Source organism: Charadrius vociferus, unplaced genomic scaffold, assembly GCF_000708025.1.
Source record: "Charadrius vociferus isolate BGI_N301 unplaced genomic scaffold, ASM70802v2 scaffold209, whole genome shotgun sequence".
NCBI classification, from domain to species: domain Eukaryota; kingdom Metazoa; phylum Chordata; class Aves; order Charadriiformes; family Charadriidae; genus Charadrius; species Charadrius vociferus.
In genome coordinates, this window is record NW_009660387.1 from 30,583 (window position 1) to 50,720 (window position 20,138).

The window sequence follows — 20,138 nt, forward strand, 5'->3', positions numbered from 1 at the left end:
CCCGCACTCAGCTGGCAGGGGAACTCCAAAGTGAACACATGACCATGAGTCTGCTGAATAGTCGCATCTAGACAAGAGAATCAGGAGTAGTACAGGGAAAGGAAGAAACAAAATATTTTTTAATACATACCTCCATACGAAGCCCTATAAATGGCATATTTGTATCACACATGGCTACAATATGAGCTAGCACTTTATTGAAGGCACACATTTCTCCCGACCGTTTTGGCTTCTTCGGTTCTATGGAACATGGATCACCAGATAACTAGAATTAAAATAAAGACAAATGTACTCGCATATTTGGAGTAAACATTTTGAAAAGATGTCAGAGAATAATCTCATTCATCCAAGTTTTAAATGAATCACACCCTGAGCACAAACTCCTAAAAGGATGTGGTCCACTTCAGGACTTAAACAATCCAGTTAGAGTAATTTTATAATTACCTCTTCCGTACAATAGTATTTACATATCACTAAGCCATGTCAGCCTGACCCTGAGAAGTAACTCTTATCAGACCCTGCAAGTCTTTCAAAGACTACATCTACATGGCACAAAGCATATCACACAGATACCAGTGCTCTGTGTATACAAGCTACTCTAGCTATCTCAGCACAGTGCTCTGCCTTGGCTCTTTAGAACAGCTAAGAAGGCCTGGTATGAATTAGAAGACAACTGTTGCAAAATAGTTTCCCAACATCTCCCTAGGGAAGCAGTCCAGAGAACCAAACCACAATACAAGTAAGATGTCAATCATACAAACGTTTGAAACAACTCTACTAAAGCTGGTATTGATGCTCAGAACACACAGAGCTTTCAGGTTCTATAACTAGCCCAATGGCTTTTGAAGCACGTACCTTGCGCTTGACACCACTTTTCATTTGTTTCCCACTTTTTGTGTCTAGTACCAACTCTTCAATGTTTGGTTTGAACTGCTGTAGTAAAAGTGCAGTAGCAGGGCTGTCATCTCCTTCAGCATAGCTCACAGAGAGAAAATGGTACTTGTACTCTAGTTCTGTGGGGTTGCCAGGAACATCAAACATCTCTACAACCTATATTTAGGCAAAACAACAAATTTAGAAGATGCTCAAGCTAAGAATATGTCTACATCAGTTCCAATCCTCTCCTCCTCAAAGACAAGACATTAGTCTTTTTCAAGATATTAATATTGTGGCTAGAAGAGGGATCCAAGAAGAGAAGGAAGACTAAACTTTCAGAAAACATGAAGAGAACGGGAAAGTTGCTGAGAAAGAAACCTTTACGTCCCCTCCTCTCTATTAGCCTGACTGCTTAACAAACCCACTGAATAAGAGAAAGGAGGGAGAGCGAAGAGTCGAGGATTACATCAATCACTCGGTTCCAAATTTCAGAGTTAACAGTACAACAGACAAACTGTCTGGTATACCCACGACTGGGAGCAAAAGATAGAAGCATTTTTCAGTTACTTACAATGTAGTACTGTGGAAGGCGAGTGAGCTTGATAAACAATTTGTGTTTGGAAAGGTTTCCCACTGGATGGCTAGCATAATTAGCTAGTTGGAGAGATTCACTGCTCACTGTAGGCAGATGTTTTATAGACTGTTTGCAACGTTGCTGTCCAAGCCAGAACCTGGCATTGAAATAAAGGTATTAGTACTCTGAAACTGTATTCTAGTATACTGCTGTTTAGAGCATTAGAATATGACTGGCTTAATTTGACACTAAGTCAACATCTATCATTGCTGCAAAAGTTATATACACAAAATCACACAGAAAAATTTCATGAGTTTATATTTTCTTATTACTATCTTTACATACAGTATTCAGCTTGAGTAACAGACAGCTGTTAATTTAAGAGGAAAAGCCCTGAAATTATTCACTGAAGGAATACATAAATACACAATATGAAATTACAATATTAAAAAGGGACAAGTTAAAAAACATGCAGATTACAGTTATTTTACAATTTGCAATCTTTCATTATTTTTTAGTATAGAAAAGAAAATCTTTGCTCCCATATGCTGGTAAGCAATACACCAAAAAAGTCACCAAAGCCAGACATCACTCTGGATTGTGTTACAAATAAATTCATTCACCTGAATAAGTTTGGACATGAAGAACCACATGTAAGACACCAATTTTTTTTCTAAAGTTTGGAATTAAACTTTGTCCTGCTCCAATGGATTTTGGCTGTAGTGTCAAGGCTAGAAAGCCTAGCTAGGCTTGAAAGGGGCTTAGAAATGTGTGGCTTGGTTTTTCAGTCAAACTTCCACTGAAAACAGCAGTGGAAAGTGTGGGTGCTCAGCATCTCTCCATCATGACATACCACATTTATTCTCGTAGATATGTATTAGATATAGCTGTCCTAAAAGATATTCTGTGGGACTGCCCAGCTTCCCCAGCACTACCCGAGCCATTATCTCGAGTACATTATTTATAACAAAGGGAGGTTGATTAGTTTTTTCTCCAGGGTGCCAGCGCTTCATGCGTCATCATGCCTCTTTTAGAAGCAAAATTCCTCAAATAGAGGTTTCACCCTGCAATTAGCTCAGGGTACTGGGCATTTCCAAAATGACAGAGCAGGTGGAACTTAGTTTTCATGCAATTGCAAACTGTATTTGTATTATTTGCTACAACCTCTTATGGGAGCCAAATGTATTTTGTGCTTAAATCTCAGGGCTTTATGGAAGGAAGATTAGAGGTTTAAACCAGCAAAGGCTGAAATGTCAGAAGATAAACAGATATTATTTAAATCATCCTAGGCCACTTCCTGGTTTTTCCTCTGTATTGTGAGAAGAGAGATCGTTCTTGCTGAGAAACAAGCAGAGTTCAGCTGTAGAAACAGAGTGGAATAAAGGAGATAAAAAACGAACATGAACACAAAATGAGATCCTCAGGAAGCAAGTGGTCTAAAATACTTTATGCGAAGTGTGTGCATAGCAATGCATGAGGCTACACGTAAGGTGGCAGACTAAAGGAGGACTATGGAATCAACTCCAAGCAAAAGCAGAATTTCCTCCACCCATTTAGAGAAGATGGCAAGTACTCAAGATTGATTAGAACAGTGAGAGAGTATATACTCTACTGTGGTAAAACACAAAGCCATGCAAGTGTGATCATCCAACATACGAATATGGTGACTCATTCTATGCAAACTAAGTGAATCATTCAAGTCACTTACTTGAGCTGCTGAAGCCAAGGAATGATACGCTTCATATCATCATTAACAGACTTCTCTATGTCATCGAGCGTCAGTTGATCTGCAGGAACATTAGGTGAGTGAGTGGTCTTAACATCTGCTCCTCAAACAAAATTTTGACCTTTTAATGAAAATGTCTCATCTAATTTAACAAACAATTAATCACATAATCATAGAACAGCCCACATTGGAAGGGACCTCAAAAGATCATCTGGTCCAACCCTTCTTGGGAAAGGGAGCCTAGATGAGATTATCTAACACCCTGTCCAATTGCATATTGAAAACTTCTAGTGATGGGAACTTCACCGTCTCCCTAGGGAGGGGTTTGTTGCAGTGATTGATTCTTTTCACTGTAAAAAGTTTCTTTCTTATATCGAGATAAAACCTTTCCTGGTGCAACTTGTATTTGTTGCCCTTTATGTGGCTCATTGTGAAGAGAGAGATTAAGACACACAAGTGATCCATAACACTTGTAAAGCCACAGCAGTATGTTATCAGGCAAATAAAAGAGCTCACTTTTCTTCTTTTCTTAAGCAGTCTGAAACCTGAAGTTAAGACTTGAACAGTAACTCAAGATGTATAAGGTCACATAATAGAATTCTCAGTCAGATCCATATGAAATGACCGCATCCATTACTGGCACAACCCAGGAATCATGAGTCATAAAGAATATGCATTGCAATGATGCCTAACAATATTTAGTCTGTTGTCCTCTTAAAATATACCTAACTGAACTGTGACTCTGAAGCACAAAGATCCACTTCTCCATTCCTCAAATGATGACCCAAGTGGGGTGTTCATTTGCATCACCCTTATTTACTTAACAGAACTCCGCAGATTTGACAGAACTTTTCAAACAAAATTACCCCATAACGCAGGATTCTTGCAAGATATTAAATACAATCTGGTTTTGCACCTACTTACCAACACCATACAGCATCAGTTGAAACATTCCAGAATGGAGATCAACAAATACATGCAGGCACTCTGATCGACCACATGGTTCCAATATCGGAATTACAAGAGTTGGAAGAGCCGTCTCAATGAATGCTAAATAAAAACTGATGTTAATAATTTGCCACAAAATTCAAGCTCATAATATTAAAACTTAGCCCATTATAATCACAAAACCGATTTGCTTTCATAGAAGCAATCTTCACTTGCACATTATTACACTGTTAACATAAAGAGGGAACTGAATATGAGAATTTCTCTGTGAAAACAGTGCTAGTAACAAACCAACAAAAAAAGACAGACCAAATTTGAAGTTTATTAATCCTTGAATATCTTTTAACTCACTGCTTCACATTATAAACTCAATTCAAATCCCAGTAGTTTAAAAGCAACAGTTTAAATGAAGTCACATACAATGCTAGCTCAAGAAAATGAAGGATTTGCTTTCAATTCTGAACATGCGTAAGTTTTATAGTAGACAACTTTTAACGCTTCAACCCAGACTATAACGCTCTACCGGCTTAATCTATTATACTGCATTTAGAAGTATGAGTATTTTACAATTATCAATGCAGAATAATTTAAAACTAAGTCTTGCTAATTCTGAAGACATGTCCCTTTATTTTTTCATATTTTTATTTAAATTAATGAAAACAAGAAACACCAAGAAGAAAGGAAACCATTCCTAGGCACAAATGGAAATTAACTTGAAACAAACTTCAGTAGAAAATACATACAATTGTCATTAACGTTGTAGGTCTTAAGAATGGCTTTCAGCTCCTGAAGTTTTTGATGAGATCTTGCATGGACACTGTCTATTAGGAGTTTTTCTATTGATAGGTGGTCAATCTGTAAAAAAGGAATGTACTTGAGCGAGGTCAAATTTGATGTGTAGACTTTATGCATTAGCACACTGGAACAAAACCACTTAACTTAATAAAACAATCACTTCAGAAAGAATTTACTTAGAACTGTGGTGAACCAAATGAACTGTTAAGTTGAATATTTGGATCACTATAAAATACAACAAACTAACATAAGATTCTGTCTGTGCAGCAAGCAGTGGGAAGGGGTTTGAGAGAAAACTAGAAGAAAATGTAAAAGAAAAAAAGTTTCACAAATCATGCTGTTACCACTCCCTGGGCAGACCTACTTGTTCCAGATCCAGGCTGGAGTATTTTCCAGCTTAGCATGCATCTGTTTATAACTAGTTTAATCTAAGGAAAAAAAAAAACCCAAAAAACAAAAACCAACCACCCCCAAAAAACCAACACTTTTAAATTGCAGTTGCGTCTACACAAACACATACGTAGCTGCAGCATGAAACACAACACATTAGTTTTAGTCCTGCTAACAGCATAGCAACGCAGTGAAGATTTATTGCAGGTGCATTGCATGGCAGACCCCGAGTATGAGCTACCCAGAAGTATCTACAGGCTGTTGCACTGCCAGTGGTGAAGCTTATGCCACCACTTATATTCACTATAGCTTACTTGTGCAACCTAAATTAAAGCATTTGCATTTATATCTATTCACATTACCGTCATATTATTTACATATTTTGCATAAACAAAGCTACAGATCACTGCAAAACCTTTCTCTAGTTAACCTCACATTGCTTTGAAAACTGTTCAAGGTGAATTAAACTCAAATATTATTCTAGTATAAGAGATAAATGCAGAAGAGGTTTATACCAGAACAGAATTATACAGAATTTCAGCACATGCCTTCATATTCATCAGAATGACCTTCCCCTGGAGACTAGCTTTCCGAGACAAGGCCTTAAAACCCAGCAGCTGCTGTGACTGAAATCTTCCTCACGAACAAGTGACTACAGGTTCTACAGCTAAATCCAATTTTCAGTAGGTTAATGTACAATAACCTGATTAGACAAACATATTTTCTCATGCCACTGTTTTATATAGTATCTAAAATAGACAGAAACACAATGTGCTATCTACGTCATTACAGCTGAGATCATTATTCAAACACTAGAACAGCAGTGTATATACCACAGCTGATAAATTTTTAAGCTCAGAGCAAGTAGTTATAAAGGGAGTCAACATTAGCTTTGATAAATCTCAAATTTCCAGTAGCCTTATGTCTTAATCTACAGTCTGTACACCCGATTCAGTGAGCTTAAATTGCATCAGCTCCAGTGGAACTTTAGCAGATGTTCTAGATAATGCACATTTTCCTGGATTTAGGCAAAAATACAGTATCTTCACTAAATTACCTGTCTATTTAGAAGCCTAAATATGCTAATTTAGGCTCTTAAATGAGTAAATTTAGTATATATGTACGATACTAATAGAATTTCTACTCTAGAAGTAGAGTAGAAGGCTACTATGCGCCACTAAGTCTCCCACATTCCTCTGTAGCCCAAACATATGAAGTTCTCGACATTCACCACATTGAGACTTGTCTGTCAGACTTGGTAAATAAGATGGGCCAAGAGGCTCAAACACAAAGTATGTACAGTAGGTGAAGGCTATCATCAGTAGGAAGTTCTGTAAGACAGGTGAAGAATGTAGGCTGGGGAGTTTTTCCCTGTGGAAAAACTGTACTGAAAGTTTGACAACTACACCATTCATTCCAGTTTATTAAAACACTGTAAGAAATAATGACAAATACACATCCTGATATATCACAGCCAGACCTGCTGAGGATCTTACAGGAGACTAATTATAAAACCTAGAATGCAGACCTTAGATATCATTAAGCAAGATCTAGAATTAGACCAGTGGAGCCTTACAGAAGTAGAAACAGACTGCAGTTACTCATTTCAGATCACTTCAACAATCCCACCTTTAACATACATGAATTTGAACAGTACAAAGGCACATTTAAACAGGCCACATGACAAAATATGGCAGTGATAATGTAAAACCAAACTTCACCTAACACTTGTAACAAGCAAACCACATTAGCTCTTTTACTTTATGATTTGGAAATCTTGTGCAAGATTTTTCCAAAGTGAATAGCACTGCTGGGTAGCCAACTCAAGCAACATGGGGAAGCTGACTTTCAGAGGAAGTTTACACAGCATCATCAAGACAGGAAAGGGAAGAACTGGCTCTCTAATAAAGCATTTCAAGCCAAGCACTAACCATAACCAAAACTTTGCTGTTGTTCCCTCCCCCAGCCTCTGCATTCTGTCTCATAAGTAGTATATAACGCACTGTAAAGTAGGTGTAATTTTTAAGATGAAGTCAGGGCCAATAATTTGTAACAATTTTAGGTCCCAACATAAAACCAACTCAACCTACAGTAACTGCTGACTAGAAAACTTAAAAACAGCTCTTTAAATGGAATCAAAGTGAAGCAAACTGATAATGCAAAGCATTTTTAAGTTTTTGATTTATAAACCTAGATGTCTACTGCAAAGCAAACCTTTACCTTCATGGCTCTTTCCATCAGTTTGGAATCACAGGCTGGCAGTGGAGGCTCATGAGATATTTGTAAGGGTTTTGAGACATCAGTCTCGTCAATTTTAATAGTGACCTTATGAACAGACGCAGTCCCTGTTTTCCTGCCAAGCACCTGTTGACTTAAAATAAAGAGAAGAATTAAACCATGTAACCGGAATAGCAGAAGAGATGCTTTTCAGTAGCTAATCCTTGATTCTGAGAGTTCTAGTTAAAAATAAGATTATGTCAGCTGAACTGCAAAAAGCGTTTGTTTCAGTTTACATTTTAATGCAAAACTATTGGTAAACTATGACTACATAAAGAAGTTTTAGATGGCTGTAAATTCAACACAGAAGAGCAGTTGGATTGCTTTTTTAAATTTTATCTAGTGCAAGTCAAGCAATAAGTATAGTAAAAGATTAACAAAAAACTAATTAATTTATTTAGGTATCTGCATAAATATGAGCTGATTTATAACTATCCATTGTTCTCCTATACATTGATGTATATCCCTCACTTTTTTGCAAGTGAAGCAACATGTTTAGGTACTTAACTACAAAAATTTAGGAGTCTCACATCAAAAAGACAGCGTAATTCTGAAAATTCTGGCTCAAGCTTAGTAAATGAAAACCCTCTTGTTATTTCACTTATAATTTGTTAACAGCCCCTTTAAAATTAACTTACTTCCAAACAGACAGTGAGAGACATTTCCCTGCATGATATCGCTCTACTTGCACAAGGTCACCCCAACGCTCTCGAATCAGCATTAGTGTTTGTGAATGCAAGACTTCCAACTGAAGTGCTAAGCAGAAGGAGTCTAATGAACAGCGTTAAGAAAATATAATACCTCCAAAAAGTCTGTACACTACATAAGTCCGTTTCTGTACACTACATAAATCCATTTGTCACGAAAGTCAGACAAGATGCTGTCTGAAAACACTAATGTTCTAATCCAGAGATAAAGACATATTAACAGCATCAAATATTTCTCAAAGTTTTTTCCTTTTTGGTTTTTTTTTTTGTTTTTTTTTAACACTTATCTAGAGCAGGGTGTTAGACAAGTGTCACAATAGCTTTATTATATAGATTTTAACTCTGACCGTCTTTCAGGGAAACAAAGATTACTAACAAAGAAATTCAATTCACCCTATAGTTAACACTAACCCACGGTCACCCTAAAATAACATGATTCTGTTTGTTTCTGCAGAACTGTTTCACTGAAAACCGTTTCACATTGTCAAGCAATACGCCCTTTGCACGTAGAGAACCACTGCACTACACCCTGCATGTGCTATACCTTATGTTATTATTCACACAGGTGCAATACAGTTAACACACCATCATCACCTTACTGCAGTTCTTGGTCACAAGAATTGTCAGCTCCCATACCTTCCAAATCAGCACTGTATTCTACCTCTGAAATTAGCACACACAGCCAGCTGCTGCTGCACTGACCTATGACACAACCTGCTGTCTTGAGTACCTCCCCTCACAAATTTTACATGCTGGCACCTGAGAATGACTGTTTCCAAGGCCATCACTTTTACTCCACATCCAGACATTTCCCCCTAGCTTAACAGGGAATCAACCTTTCTTGACGTCCAGCTATTAGGAATAGCAAGGCTACATTAAACAACTCATTCAGAAACAACTTTCAGAAGGATACGCAGACAGCTGTACATGTCCTGAAGTGGTTTTTCATCAGCAAACAGCCGCGATTGGACCAATTGATGGATGAAGTTGATCTGCATGCTGTGAACCAAGGCTCGACCATCTTGATGAATTAAAAATAATTCACATTAGACATCAAGAAACTAGATATTTAAAATAATTAAATACATTAATAAATTAAAAAGAAAAAAATACAACTGTACTGAGCAATTTCCATACCAGAATTTCTAATAAAATAACAAAAACCTTGGTTTAATCTGGAAGTTTCAGTCATCAACTACACTGTCACAGTCTACCATTGTTAAGGTATTAAAAGCATATAGAGCAATGTGAAAACATGACAAGTATATACTGATTCATTATCTTAAGTTGTGTTATGAAAAAGACCCAGTATTAACAAGACTTATAGAGCTTCAGAGATGAACATCATGTTAAAAAGAAAGTGTAAAGGTTTGATTATTTTATTTTTTTTTTTTACCGCCAGTTTCCTTGTCTTCAACCAAAATCTCCAGTTTGAGAAGGCGCCAGGGGATGTCAGGGTCATCACCCATCACTGTCAAGGTGGCCTCAAACTCACCCTCAACTCGGAATTTCACACGGCCATTGGCTAAGGAAGAAAAAAACATTTTATTTCACTCAGTCTCCTAAGACATCTCAAAATATCAGTGTGGTAGCTCCTGGCACTCACAACAGAGTACTTCCCAACGGTTTCTGCTCTGTTGCACATGTGTCTGCGCAACTCTGAAGACTTCACAGTTGCTTCTGCAACAGAACCAGTGTCAATAAGCAGCATGGACAGACGTACCAAACTGTCCTGAAGAGTAGTACTTTAGTCATGATAACTTGTTAACACTTGTGCTACTATAATACAGAGTAACATTGACCTAACTACCAGCCTGACAAGTCACACAAACAAAACGTCTCACTGAATTTTTGGTATAGCATCTTTGCTATACCAAAAATGAATACTCTAAGCAATATTCAAAAGAGATTCAGAACAAGATGTTAGCCGAGGCTGAAATAAAAAAAAATTAAAAAAAAAACAAACAAAACCACAAACAATCCTGGAAATACATCTCACTGCAAACCATTTATTTAACATTAAAACATTGTTACTCAATTTTCATGTGATAAAGGTAATCTTTTGCATAACATATATATATGCACAAAAGCAAAGATTAGGTACACTATTTATCTAATTGACATATATATCCTCACACCTTTGTGAACAGTGCTATCAGTTTCAAGAGCTGGGAAGAAAAACTGTCAAAACTATGTAAGCAAGGTCATAAAGAGAATGAGTGGTAGAGCAAGAGATTTAATACAAGTCCTTACTGTAACCTGGGGGTCAACGTTCTTCTCAATCGCTTAACAAAATATGCCATATAGCTTTACAATTATAGACATACAGAAATATTCCTATAGAAATTTTAACCACTTTAATTCACTCATCTTCAAAAGCATCCCAGACATGCTCTTAAAACAAACCAAACCACAAACCAGAAACTATTAGTTATGGAATTGTTTAGTTTACTGAAAGATCTGAAGAGCTCAGACATATATCCATTTACACTTCCGTTAGACAAAAATGGCTCCAATACTGATATTGCAAGCATTCACATAGGGACCAATGAAACCTACTACGAAGATTTTTCAGAAACACCTTCAATCTAGGTCTGCGGGGTACGGTTTAAACGTGGCTAACCTTGTCTTAGTTAAAAGCGTGGACTAGGTCCATCGCAGCCCTATTCTCTGCAATAACATAGTCCAGTTTATAGACATCCTTCCCATAAAAAAGGTCATCAGTGTCTACCACTACTTGAGCTAAAGGAAAACAGAGATCTGAAAACAGATAAAGAGATCTGGCACTGCGGCAAGTCACTGAACAAAAAGCATGCATAAATATGAACAAATTTTATGCATGAAGATGAATACCAAAACAGATTAAAAGCAGCAACATTGGAGTGACTTGTTTAAGCTAAAGTTCAAAGAGTTTCTACAGAAACACCTAGCAGTTTACTTAAAATGCATTTCAAAATTAACTTAAGATAACGCAGCTGCATTGTTAGGCCTAAGACTCTTTGGTAACACATTTGCTGAAAGAGCAAGACAATCTACAACCTTTTGCCATTAACTGCACAGGATTTCTTCTTGAAAGTAAATAATATTTCAGCAATATTATCAGTGCCCTCATTTTTCAATAGAGAAGAACACATTTTCATGTCATACAGAGAAAGGATACCAGTCTTAACAGATGAAGCATGCCTAATGGTCTATCTTTTAGCTTTGCTTCAGCGCTAAAGCAAGCGTTTTAAATCAGCCTGCAATAATGTATTCTTCAAAAAGTAATTCCAGTTCTTACCAACTGTAAGATTTGCCAGCTGTGGAGGGAGATCTGTAGTCACTAGTCGATGTCGAAGAATCTGGTTTAGCTGATGAAGTGTGGTTTGCTTCTCACTCTTTGTTATTGGGTCAGGAGGGATTATTTTATCCTGTTAAAATAAACACAAACAAGTCTGCATCTCTCAAACATGTATAATACAGTGACAGTAGCAATGGTGAAAACTAACCAGACAAGAAGTCTGAAAATATAAATACTACAGGGCGTTACACACAAGCAAAGTTTTATATCTTACACTAGGATTTGTTTTCTAGTTGATTACATTTTACTTGAGACTGACAACTGAATAGACTGCTCAACTAGGATCAATTAAATAAATTCAGGGCCTTACATCAGGCTAAACTTGTTTTTAAAGACTAAGATTTGAAAGCCAATCCTTATCTGTAGCTATAGATCTAAGTCACAGGCCCTACTGTTTATATTACTTCACAAAATCCTGTTATTCTGCATTTTAACAGTAAGAAAAGGCAGCAGCATTAAAGAGAGCTGTTAAATATTTCTGTCCATTTCCAAATACAGGCAAAACCTCTAGGAACAACAGATGTCAGTATCTCCTTTTCACACTTCATTTTTCTAGGACGATAGCTTAGCACGTGCAAATACTTAAAGAACCAAGGAAGAGGAGTTACTACTATACTCATCCTAGAGCAGAACTAGTTTAAATGGAGAGAATGCTTTACTGGGAAACAGTAACTTACTCAAATAGGAAGTGCTCTGCATGAGAAACTGGCACTACAGAGACTTGGCACTAGGCCTGCATTAAACTACAGTTCCATTTGCACATAGAGAATTAGTTTCATCAACATGCATTTGATACTGTATAGGGGATTCCGCCCCCCCCCCTCCCCAGACATATGGCAGCATTACTTACCCTAATACAGGTAGGCAGACGCGGGTATGATCCAGTTGTCAGAACATCAATAGCATACGGGATAGCAAAACTAGGTAGACGAGCATGAACCAAAGCATCTCTAGCTAGCGATGCCAGACGATCAGCAGTGTCCACAAACAGAATGGCTTGCTGATCTAAAAAACTTGATATCATCTGTAGAGGACAAGGAGGAGAAGAAAAGGAAAAAAAAAAAAAAAAAAAAAAAAGGTATTAGTCCAAAAAAATGCAGAAATCAATGCCCCTTTCTATTCAGTTCATCTAGTGCACAAGACTGAAATGATTTTATCTGTCATTTCCAATTCAAGTAATCATATCTATAAAACAAAGAAAGAATGAATATTCTAGCCATTTCTTACATTCATACGCAAGGACACTTTAAATCTACATGCTATTTCTGATGCTTTGGAGAATCTGTAAAGCCTGACAGCTTTTTATCTGATGATTGCTACTGGAATGCAATCATACTGGTTTCTAATCACTTGGGGCTTGTTTTTTTGCAACATTCTGGACTTTATTCTTATTTAACCAAGAGCAGGATGAAAGTGTTAGTAAGAACTAACACACTGAGATCACCATCTTCCCTGTCCTATCGCCTAATCCCAAAGTGCTCCTGAAACTCCGTGCAGACAAGCCTTTCATTTTTTGACACTGTTGAGTTTTTGGGAACATGAACTGCTGAAAGACAAGATTATACAATTTCTAAATAGGAAGAAATTGTTTATAATTTAATATTCATTTGCTTGTAAAACAAGCTTTTTTAAAAAAACTTCTATGGTAACGAGAAGTTAGGCTGTATCAAAATCCCCTCTCACCTAGAGATTATTTCATACCAAACTCTATTGCTAACTTACCGCACATTTTTCCACCTTTCCAGCATTATTAGCCCATTTGACTAAGGCTAACAAACGAACAAACAGTTGACGAGTGCGACTTGCAAACTGCACTATTTCTATTTTTCTGGAAAAAAACACAAACATACGTTAAGCAAGTGCTCAGACACATAATAAAACAGCAATTTAACTGTGAAACGAGGTGGTGGCAGGGAAGACCACAAAACCCCCTACCCTTTTACTTTCCTCTCCATTCCTGCCTTGCAAAGAAATTGGGAAAAGGAGAAATTACCGATAGTCAATTATCCTTCCACCCTGCTTTGTATGAAATAGTCAAAATAAGACTTGCGACCATACACTGCCTCAAGAGGGTTTTTTTTTGCAAAAAAAGAATGTAATAGCACACCCAGATTTTCCTCCTTCATTACAGATCTACATTGTAGATGCATTAGACAAGACATGCAGATATACAATGCAGACCGGTAATACTATACACTCTGAAATACCATTTCATTTACTGTTTATAGAGGTTTTCCTCCCTTTCCACACCTTCAATTCACCAATTTCACCATGGTTTTCTAGTTACTTTGGAAAAAAAAAAACCCACACCTAAGATGTTTTCCTGATACGGTTTTCTAAAGTAACAGAACCATTTGGGCAAAAATAACATTAATCAGTGCAACAGATATTGGCTTCTACCAAACAGAAGTTGCATCTCCTTCTGATCCTAATCCGTAAAACACATACTCATAGTATAGATAGAGCCTGTTTCTGCTGAAAGTGTTGGTGTAATGAGGTTAACTCCTTTGTGCAATAAGTAATGCATTATCTTCTTCTAGCAGATGAACGTTTAGGCCAGAAGCACAACTAATACCATCTGGTCCGGTTTCTTGCATTACATACTACAAACCTCATCCAAGAACTCGGGCATTAAGCCAATAATGCCTGAACGCAGCCTCTGTGTTCTAGAGCATATGTTTTAGAATGGCATTCAGCCTGATATTAAGGTTTTCAACTGGTGGACAAGCTCCTATATGTACATACTGCTCTAATAGTAACCACACTATGAAAACAAGATGTTGATAATTTTGAAAGATTCCGAAAAAAACTTTATGGGATTTGAAAGATGTCTACAGTAAGACTTTAGAAAGCCAGTAATCTCTCTGATAAACTCCGTATAGAAGTTGCAAAAATTTCATAGTTATGTCAATCAAATTTCTGTGGTGAAAACAGCATGATAGCAAGAAAAATTCAAACTGATGTTCTGTGACTGGGAATCAAAAGCAGATACCCCACCCACCCCCCTCAAAAGAGCAGAAAAAACCACAGCAATTTAGTAATGAAAATTATTTATAAAACTAGACACAGTACTCCAGTAACTGTTCCATTAATACCACATGTATGAAGTTACAGAAGACTTGTGACTTCTACTTGACAGAATCCTGCTTCCAGAACCATCACCATCATCCCTGAAAGACAGTTGCGTTGGGAATTCACATCTATCTACTTCTCTACTAAAAACTCAAAGTCTTTCAACTTTGCTGCGTTCCCTTGTCCTTCATTATAGATACAGGACCTTATGCTGGGCTGCACAAAAAAAAAATTATTCAAGGAAGATGAAACTTAAGGAAAGAGTACGTTTACAAGGTCTGGAAAAGCAAAGCAAAGCACATTAAAAAGCTTTCTAATGACCACGGTACTCAGTGCATTCTGTACCTTGGTCTTTAGTGGTAAGTTCTGATCTCAGAGCTTTCAGGTCCTTCAGACTACTGGCTGTGTCTGGGGCAGTGAAGCGTTAGCTAAAGTAGAAGAATATAAAATTAAGGACCCCTTCGGCAAGCTTGACATACAAAACTCCATTGCAGTGGATGGGATGCACCCAAGGGTGCTGAGGGAGCTGACATGTGCTGCTGTAAAGTTGCTGTCTATCATTTTCAAAAGGCCATAGTGATCAAAGGCCTTGATGACTGGAAAAAGGCAAACATCATGCCCTTCTTCAAGAAGGTCAAGAAGGACCTAGGGACCTACAGGCCAGTTGGCCTAAGCTCAGTGAAGAAGAAAATTTGCAAAACAAATCTTTCCAAAAGCTATGTCCAGATAAATAACAAACATGAAAGTAGTCTGGGAACAGTCAGCAGAGATTTGCCAAGGGCAAACCATTCCTGATCAACGGAACTACCTGCTACAGGATGAACAGCTCTGTGATCAAGGGTAGAACAGAAGATGCATTTACATTGACTTTTGCACAGCTTTTGACAAGATGTCCCATAGCATTCTTGTAGCTAAGCGGGTGAGATATGGCATGGTTAACTGGACTACAAGGTAGTTGAAAAACTGGCTGCACTGCCAGGAATAAAAGGCTGTGACTGGTTACCAGCGGGATTTCTTTAATGCTGGTTACTAGGGGTGTTCCTTCAAGGTCAATACAATTTAACACCTCCATCAACAACCTGCATGATGTGAAGGAATGCACTCTTTAGAAGTTTGCAGGTGATGCCAAACCAGTGGGTGCAAAGAGAGGGACTTCATCTGGCCAGAGAAACGGGTTGACAGGAACCTCATGAAGTTCAGCAAACCCACATGCAAAGTCCTGCATCTGGAACCAAACAATCTCATGTAACGGCACAGGCTGGGTGCTAAGCAGCAGCTGGGCAGCAGCTCTGCAGAAGTGGACCTGGGGGTCCTGGTGGACAAGTGAACAGGCGTTAGCAATGTGCCCTTGCAACAATGACAGGCTATATTAATACAGGTGCAGCCTAGGTCAAGGAAGGGGATCGTTCACCTTGAGTCAGCATGTGTGAGACTGCATCTGAAGCACTACGTCCAGTTTTATACTTCCTAGCCAAGAAAGATACTGCCGTACAGAAGTGGGTTAGGGGATGGAACACGTGACATACAAGGAGGAGCTGAGGAAGCTGTATTTGTTTATGCTTAAGAAGAGAAGGCTATGGTGAGATCCTACGGCTGTCTTCAAATATCTAAACAGGTGTTATAGAGAAGATGGAAGCAAACTCTTCTCAAAAGTGCAAGAGGCACAACAGCCACAAACTAAACCAGTGAAAAACTAGTTAGACATCAGGAAAACAAAGAAACACACAGTGAGGTGATCAAAAACTGAAGTAGGTTGCCCAGAAAGGTTACAGGATTTCCATCCTTGAAAATATTTAACTCAACTGGATATGACCCTGAGCAACCTGAATCAACTTTGGAGATACCTAGTCCAGCTCGTTGCTTGAAGTAAAAGACAGTTGCAAAGTACCAATCCAACCAAAATTATTATCCGTGTCTATGAAAGGAGTGAAGTAACAGTCATCTGGTCATCAGAAAAGAATGGAAGTCAATGTTTCACAAAAATTAGGTGTGTATTTGCACTGTTGTTGAAGTCACGAGTAACATGCTTTTACAACAGTTCTGAAGGCCTTTTTTAAAAAAATCATGTGTAGCTGACAGCGTGTTTGCTCCAAGTTTGAGAAGTAACAGTCTTGTTCAGTAACTACTGCAAAACCCGTAGGAAAACAGCATGTTTATGTAGTTCTAGGAAGAACTGTAACAATACTTATCTTTTAAATACTTCTCAGCAAGAACCACTCATTCAGGAATGTAACCGTAAGGTTTTACCTTCCATTTCCCCACAACAAAAGATAGGGCCTTGCAAAGTCATTATAATCCAAGTTCCAGTTAAATCTTACATATCCATTACTGTATTTAGATAAAAGTTTCCTACATATTATACTTTACTGGAGGATAAAGAGGAAAAGATAAAGAATACTGAGCAAAAAAAGGTCTCCATTATCAAGAAGCAAGTCCCTGGATTTCCCTCAGAACTCAGCACTATTAATTTTACAATACAGTACTAATGCTTTTTTCAATCCAATTATTTTCTTGTTGCAAAAGTTATTTATTCCTATCACTGAGAGCTAATAAATGACCCTTTACAAAGAAAAGCCATGTTATACTATGACGCATATTTGCCTATCAGTTTTTCTTATCACGGCATCTTTTAGCTAGGGACTGTAGTAATGAACTTAGATTTTATGTGAACTTTATTAGAGGATAATACCATCAGATCTTCACCAAAGTATGTATGCCATGTCACCAGCTAGCTTCAAGAAACAGAGCTTGAAGCCCAACTACTGCTGCCATTATGGCCCCCAAAATTAGGAACAATAGAATAATCTGGATAATTAAACTACATTCCTTACAGATTTCCTCCAAGAGCTGGAAAGTCACTTCACCCAGAAGTGTTGTAAGTCAAATCTAACAAGGATGTGAACGTTTAATTTCAAGACAATTTCAACTGCAGGACATTCCTTGCAACCACTGAAGGCTGTCTTATTTTCTTTTATCTGTAATCTGTCAGGACTTAAGTTGTTGCTCCAGACCTGCATGCCCCACAAAGCAGACTCCAGCTTTACCAAGAAATGCTAAACATCTATATGTGAGAACCCCCCGCTCCCCAGTACAAGGGAGCTCTGGACCTAAGTGGAACATAATTTCCTCAGTAAATAGAGTGATAATTAAAAAAAAAAAACAAACCAAAAACCAAACCCCAACAACAAACACATTATTTACCTTAATAAAATATTATGCATAAGGGAAAGGGGCACAATGAGTCATCCAAGGTTATGATTCCCTGAAAATGGGATTAATTCCAAAACACGTTATGGCAGTTTTGGAAGATTTGAGATGACCAAATTAACAATCATCGTGGTACACAGCACTCTATTAACAATTTTAGGAATATCATAGCTACTTATGTCTCCAAGAAAATTAGGTCAATTAGCATGTCAACACAACTAACAAAGGAAACAATTGTCTGATGACTTCCATAAAATTTACTCAAAGAAACAAAAAAGTAAATCAAGTTCTTTCATCTTGGGGGGTGGGGTGGAGAAGAGTGGAGGGGGCAGGAAGGCCTTTTCTGGTCTCTTACATTTGTTTTCTAACAAACTTCACACTTCAAAAACACATAGAACAGAGGCAGAAAACAGTGCTCATGATAAGAAAGATTGTGCAACATGGAAAAAAGCAGAAAAGAGGTTTTTACCTTGTTTAAATTGCTGAACTGCTTCTTCTGAACAAAAAGTTTCTTTATCATACTAACTAGAATCTATTTAGGTTCTCCAGTTTCCTTTCACATCAGCTTTACTGTCACTTCATTGCTTCAAGATTCATGAAGAGAAAAATGCCTTTAACAGAGTTCACCTACTATAACAGCAACAGTATGTTTCTGACAGTGCAACAACAACAAGAAAAAGCCCAAACAACAGCCCCCAACAGAAACTAATATTGCCACTGATGCTGAGAAAAATCTTGAAACTATGCAGTGACAGCAAGACAGACAAGGCTTACTTTCTTGCATAAAATCTAAAATTAGGAGAAAAACCTTTTAAATAAGAAGTTGTATATTAATCTTAACATCCTAAACAAAGTTCTGTATTTTAACATGTATTACAGATTGTCTTATTGCCACTCACCTTTCCATATCAGTCTTTCTTGGTAATCTATATTAAAAAAAAAAAAAAAAAAAAGGTAATGCATATTATATATTGTTCTATTACATTTCAGACTACCAGAAATTTTGTTAGGAACTTTCAACTAAGTACAAGAAGAACCTCTACATACCTACAAAGAGCAATTCAAAATTTCTACAATTGCAAATGTTTCGTAAATACAATGAAATTACATGTTCGATAAAGGAAGTAGCTTGATAGCTCTAGAAAGCAGCCTAGTTAAGGAGAGGAAAAAATGAAATCAGGTATATAATAGCACCACAGTGCACCTGCCACTACTCTGTACCAGGTAAGCTGGAACTGGTCAAATTAATTTAAAAGCTTGATGAAAGGTGCTGAAATCTCAAGACTTCTGCTAATCTACTGAGCCACATAGTATTACTGCCTGTGCTTTGTAATTGATTCCTACTAAGCATCAGTGACTAGTTACTTAATTCATAGTAGCAATCCTAGAACACCTGCAGCAGGTGTTAAAATTGGCTGTTTCCTGACTTGCCTGAAATGAGTTTGTGTCCTTTTTAATCAATCTAAAAAGTGGAGAAATGGCCATACTCCAGAATGTTATCAACGACCTGCATGACAGATGCTACCACAGACAGGGGACTGTATTTCTGTAATGTTCTACAGGTATCACAGGCTTCTTATTGGAAAAGTGGTTGGTTTTCTTTTTTTTATTTATTCTAGGACTTGAATATTTATTCAAGGACTAGGCTGGTGCTGGTAAAAGAATGAGAAAACATTTTGTTGGAGGGAAGGAGGAGAATACTTTCCAGCTGGGCTTTCTACTAGCCAAATCCATATTTATGGGGAAATACAGTGGAAAAATCCCGCTCACTCTGCTTGTTGGAAGGGACATCACATAACTTATAAACTACTTGGTGAATCGAAGTGCCCAAAAATTCCTCATGTGTTGTTCACACTACTCATTTTATTTTGTACCTTAATGATGTACTTAAGTCAAAAGAACCCGTTCTACACCTTAAAACAAGAATGAAAGACATCACAGGCACATGCTCCTACAAGGACGCATACAACATCAATTACTGTCTGCACATACCATAAACACAAAGACTTCTTGAATGACATTTTGGAAGTTCTTCTACAGTAAACTAAAATTCTAAAACTCCTCATCCTTTCCAGAGTTTGAACACTCTTAACCCCAAGTCGAGCAAAACTGTGTTTGCATACTTACCAGATATGGTATTTTGCAAGAACTATATCTATTTTTTTCCATTTGTTCTGCATGTCACTTCTTAAAACATACAAGTTCCCCACAAGAACCTCTAAGGTT

The 20,138-nt window shown here is 37.5% G+C and overlaps 1 protein-coding gene across 1 annotated transcript in view; it reads right to left on the bottom strand.

Moving 5' to 3' along the window:
• The window catches only part of MED14 (mediator complex subunit 14), a 58,110-nt gene that overhangs the window by 16,631 nt on the left and 21,341 nt on the right, over positions 1–20,138 (bottom strand). The window contains exons 2-16 of the mRNA XM_009893290.1: positions 19,021–19,062; positions 18,812–18,838; positions 13,356–13,461; positions 12,484–12,657; positions 11,574–11,703; positions 9,690–9,818; positions 9,207–9,314; positions 8,225–8,357; positions 7,530–7,680; positions 4,868–4,979; positions 4,101–4,226; positions 3,159–3,237; positions 1,448–1,607; positions 856–1,050; positions 131–265 (exon numbers count right to left, since the gene is read on the bottom strand). Of these exons, the coding sequence (XP_009891592.1) occupies positions 131–265; positions 856–1,050; positions 1,448–1,607; positions 3,159–3,237; positions 4,101–4,226; positions 4,868–4,979; positions 7,530–7,680; positions 8,225–8,357; positions 9,207–9,314; positions 9,690–9,818; positions 11,574–11,703; positions 12,484–12,657; positions 13,356–13,461; positions 18,812–18,838; positions 19,021–19,062 (1,807 nt within the window). The remainder of the gene's footprint in view (positions 1–130; positions 266–855; positions 1,051–1,447; positions 1,608–3,158; positions 3,238–4,100; positions 4,227–4,867; positions 4,980–7,529; positions 7,681–8,224; positions 8,358–9,206; positions 9,315–9,689; positions 9,819–11,573; positions 11,704–12,483; positions 12,658–13,355; positions 13,462–18,811; positions 18,839–19,020; positions 19,063–20,138) is intronic.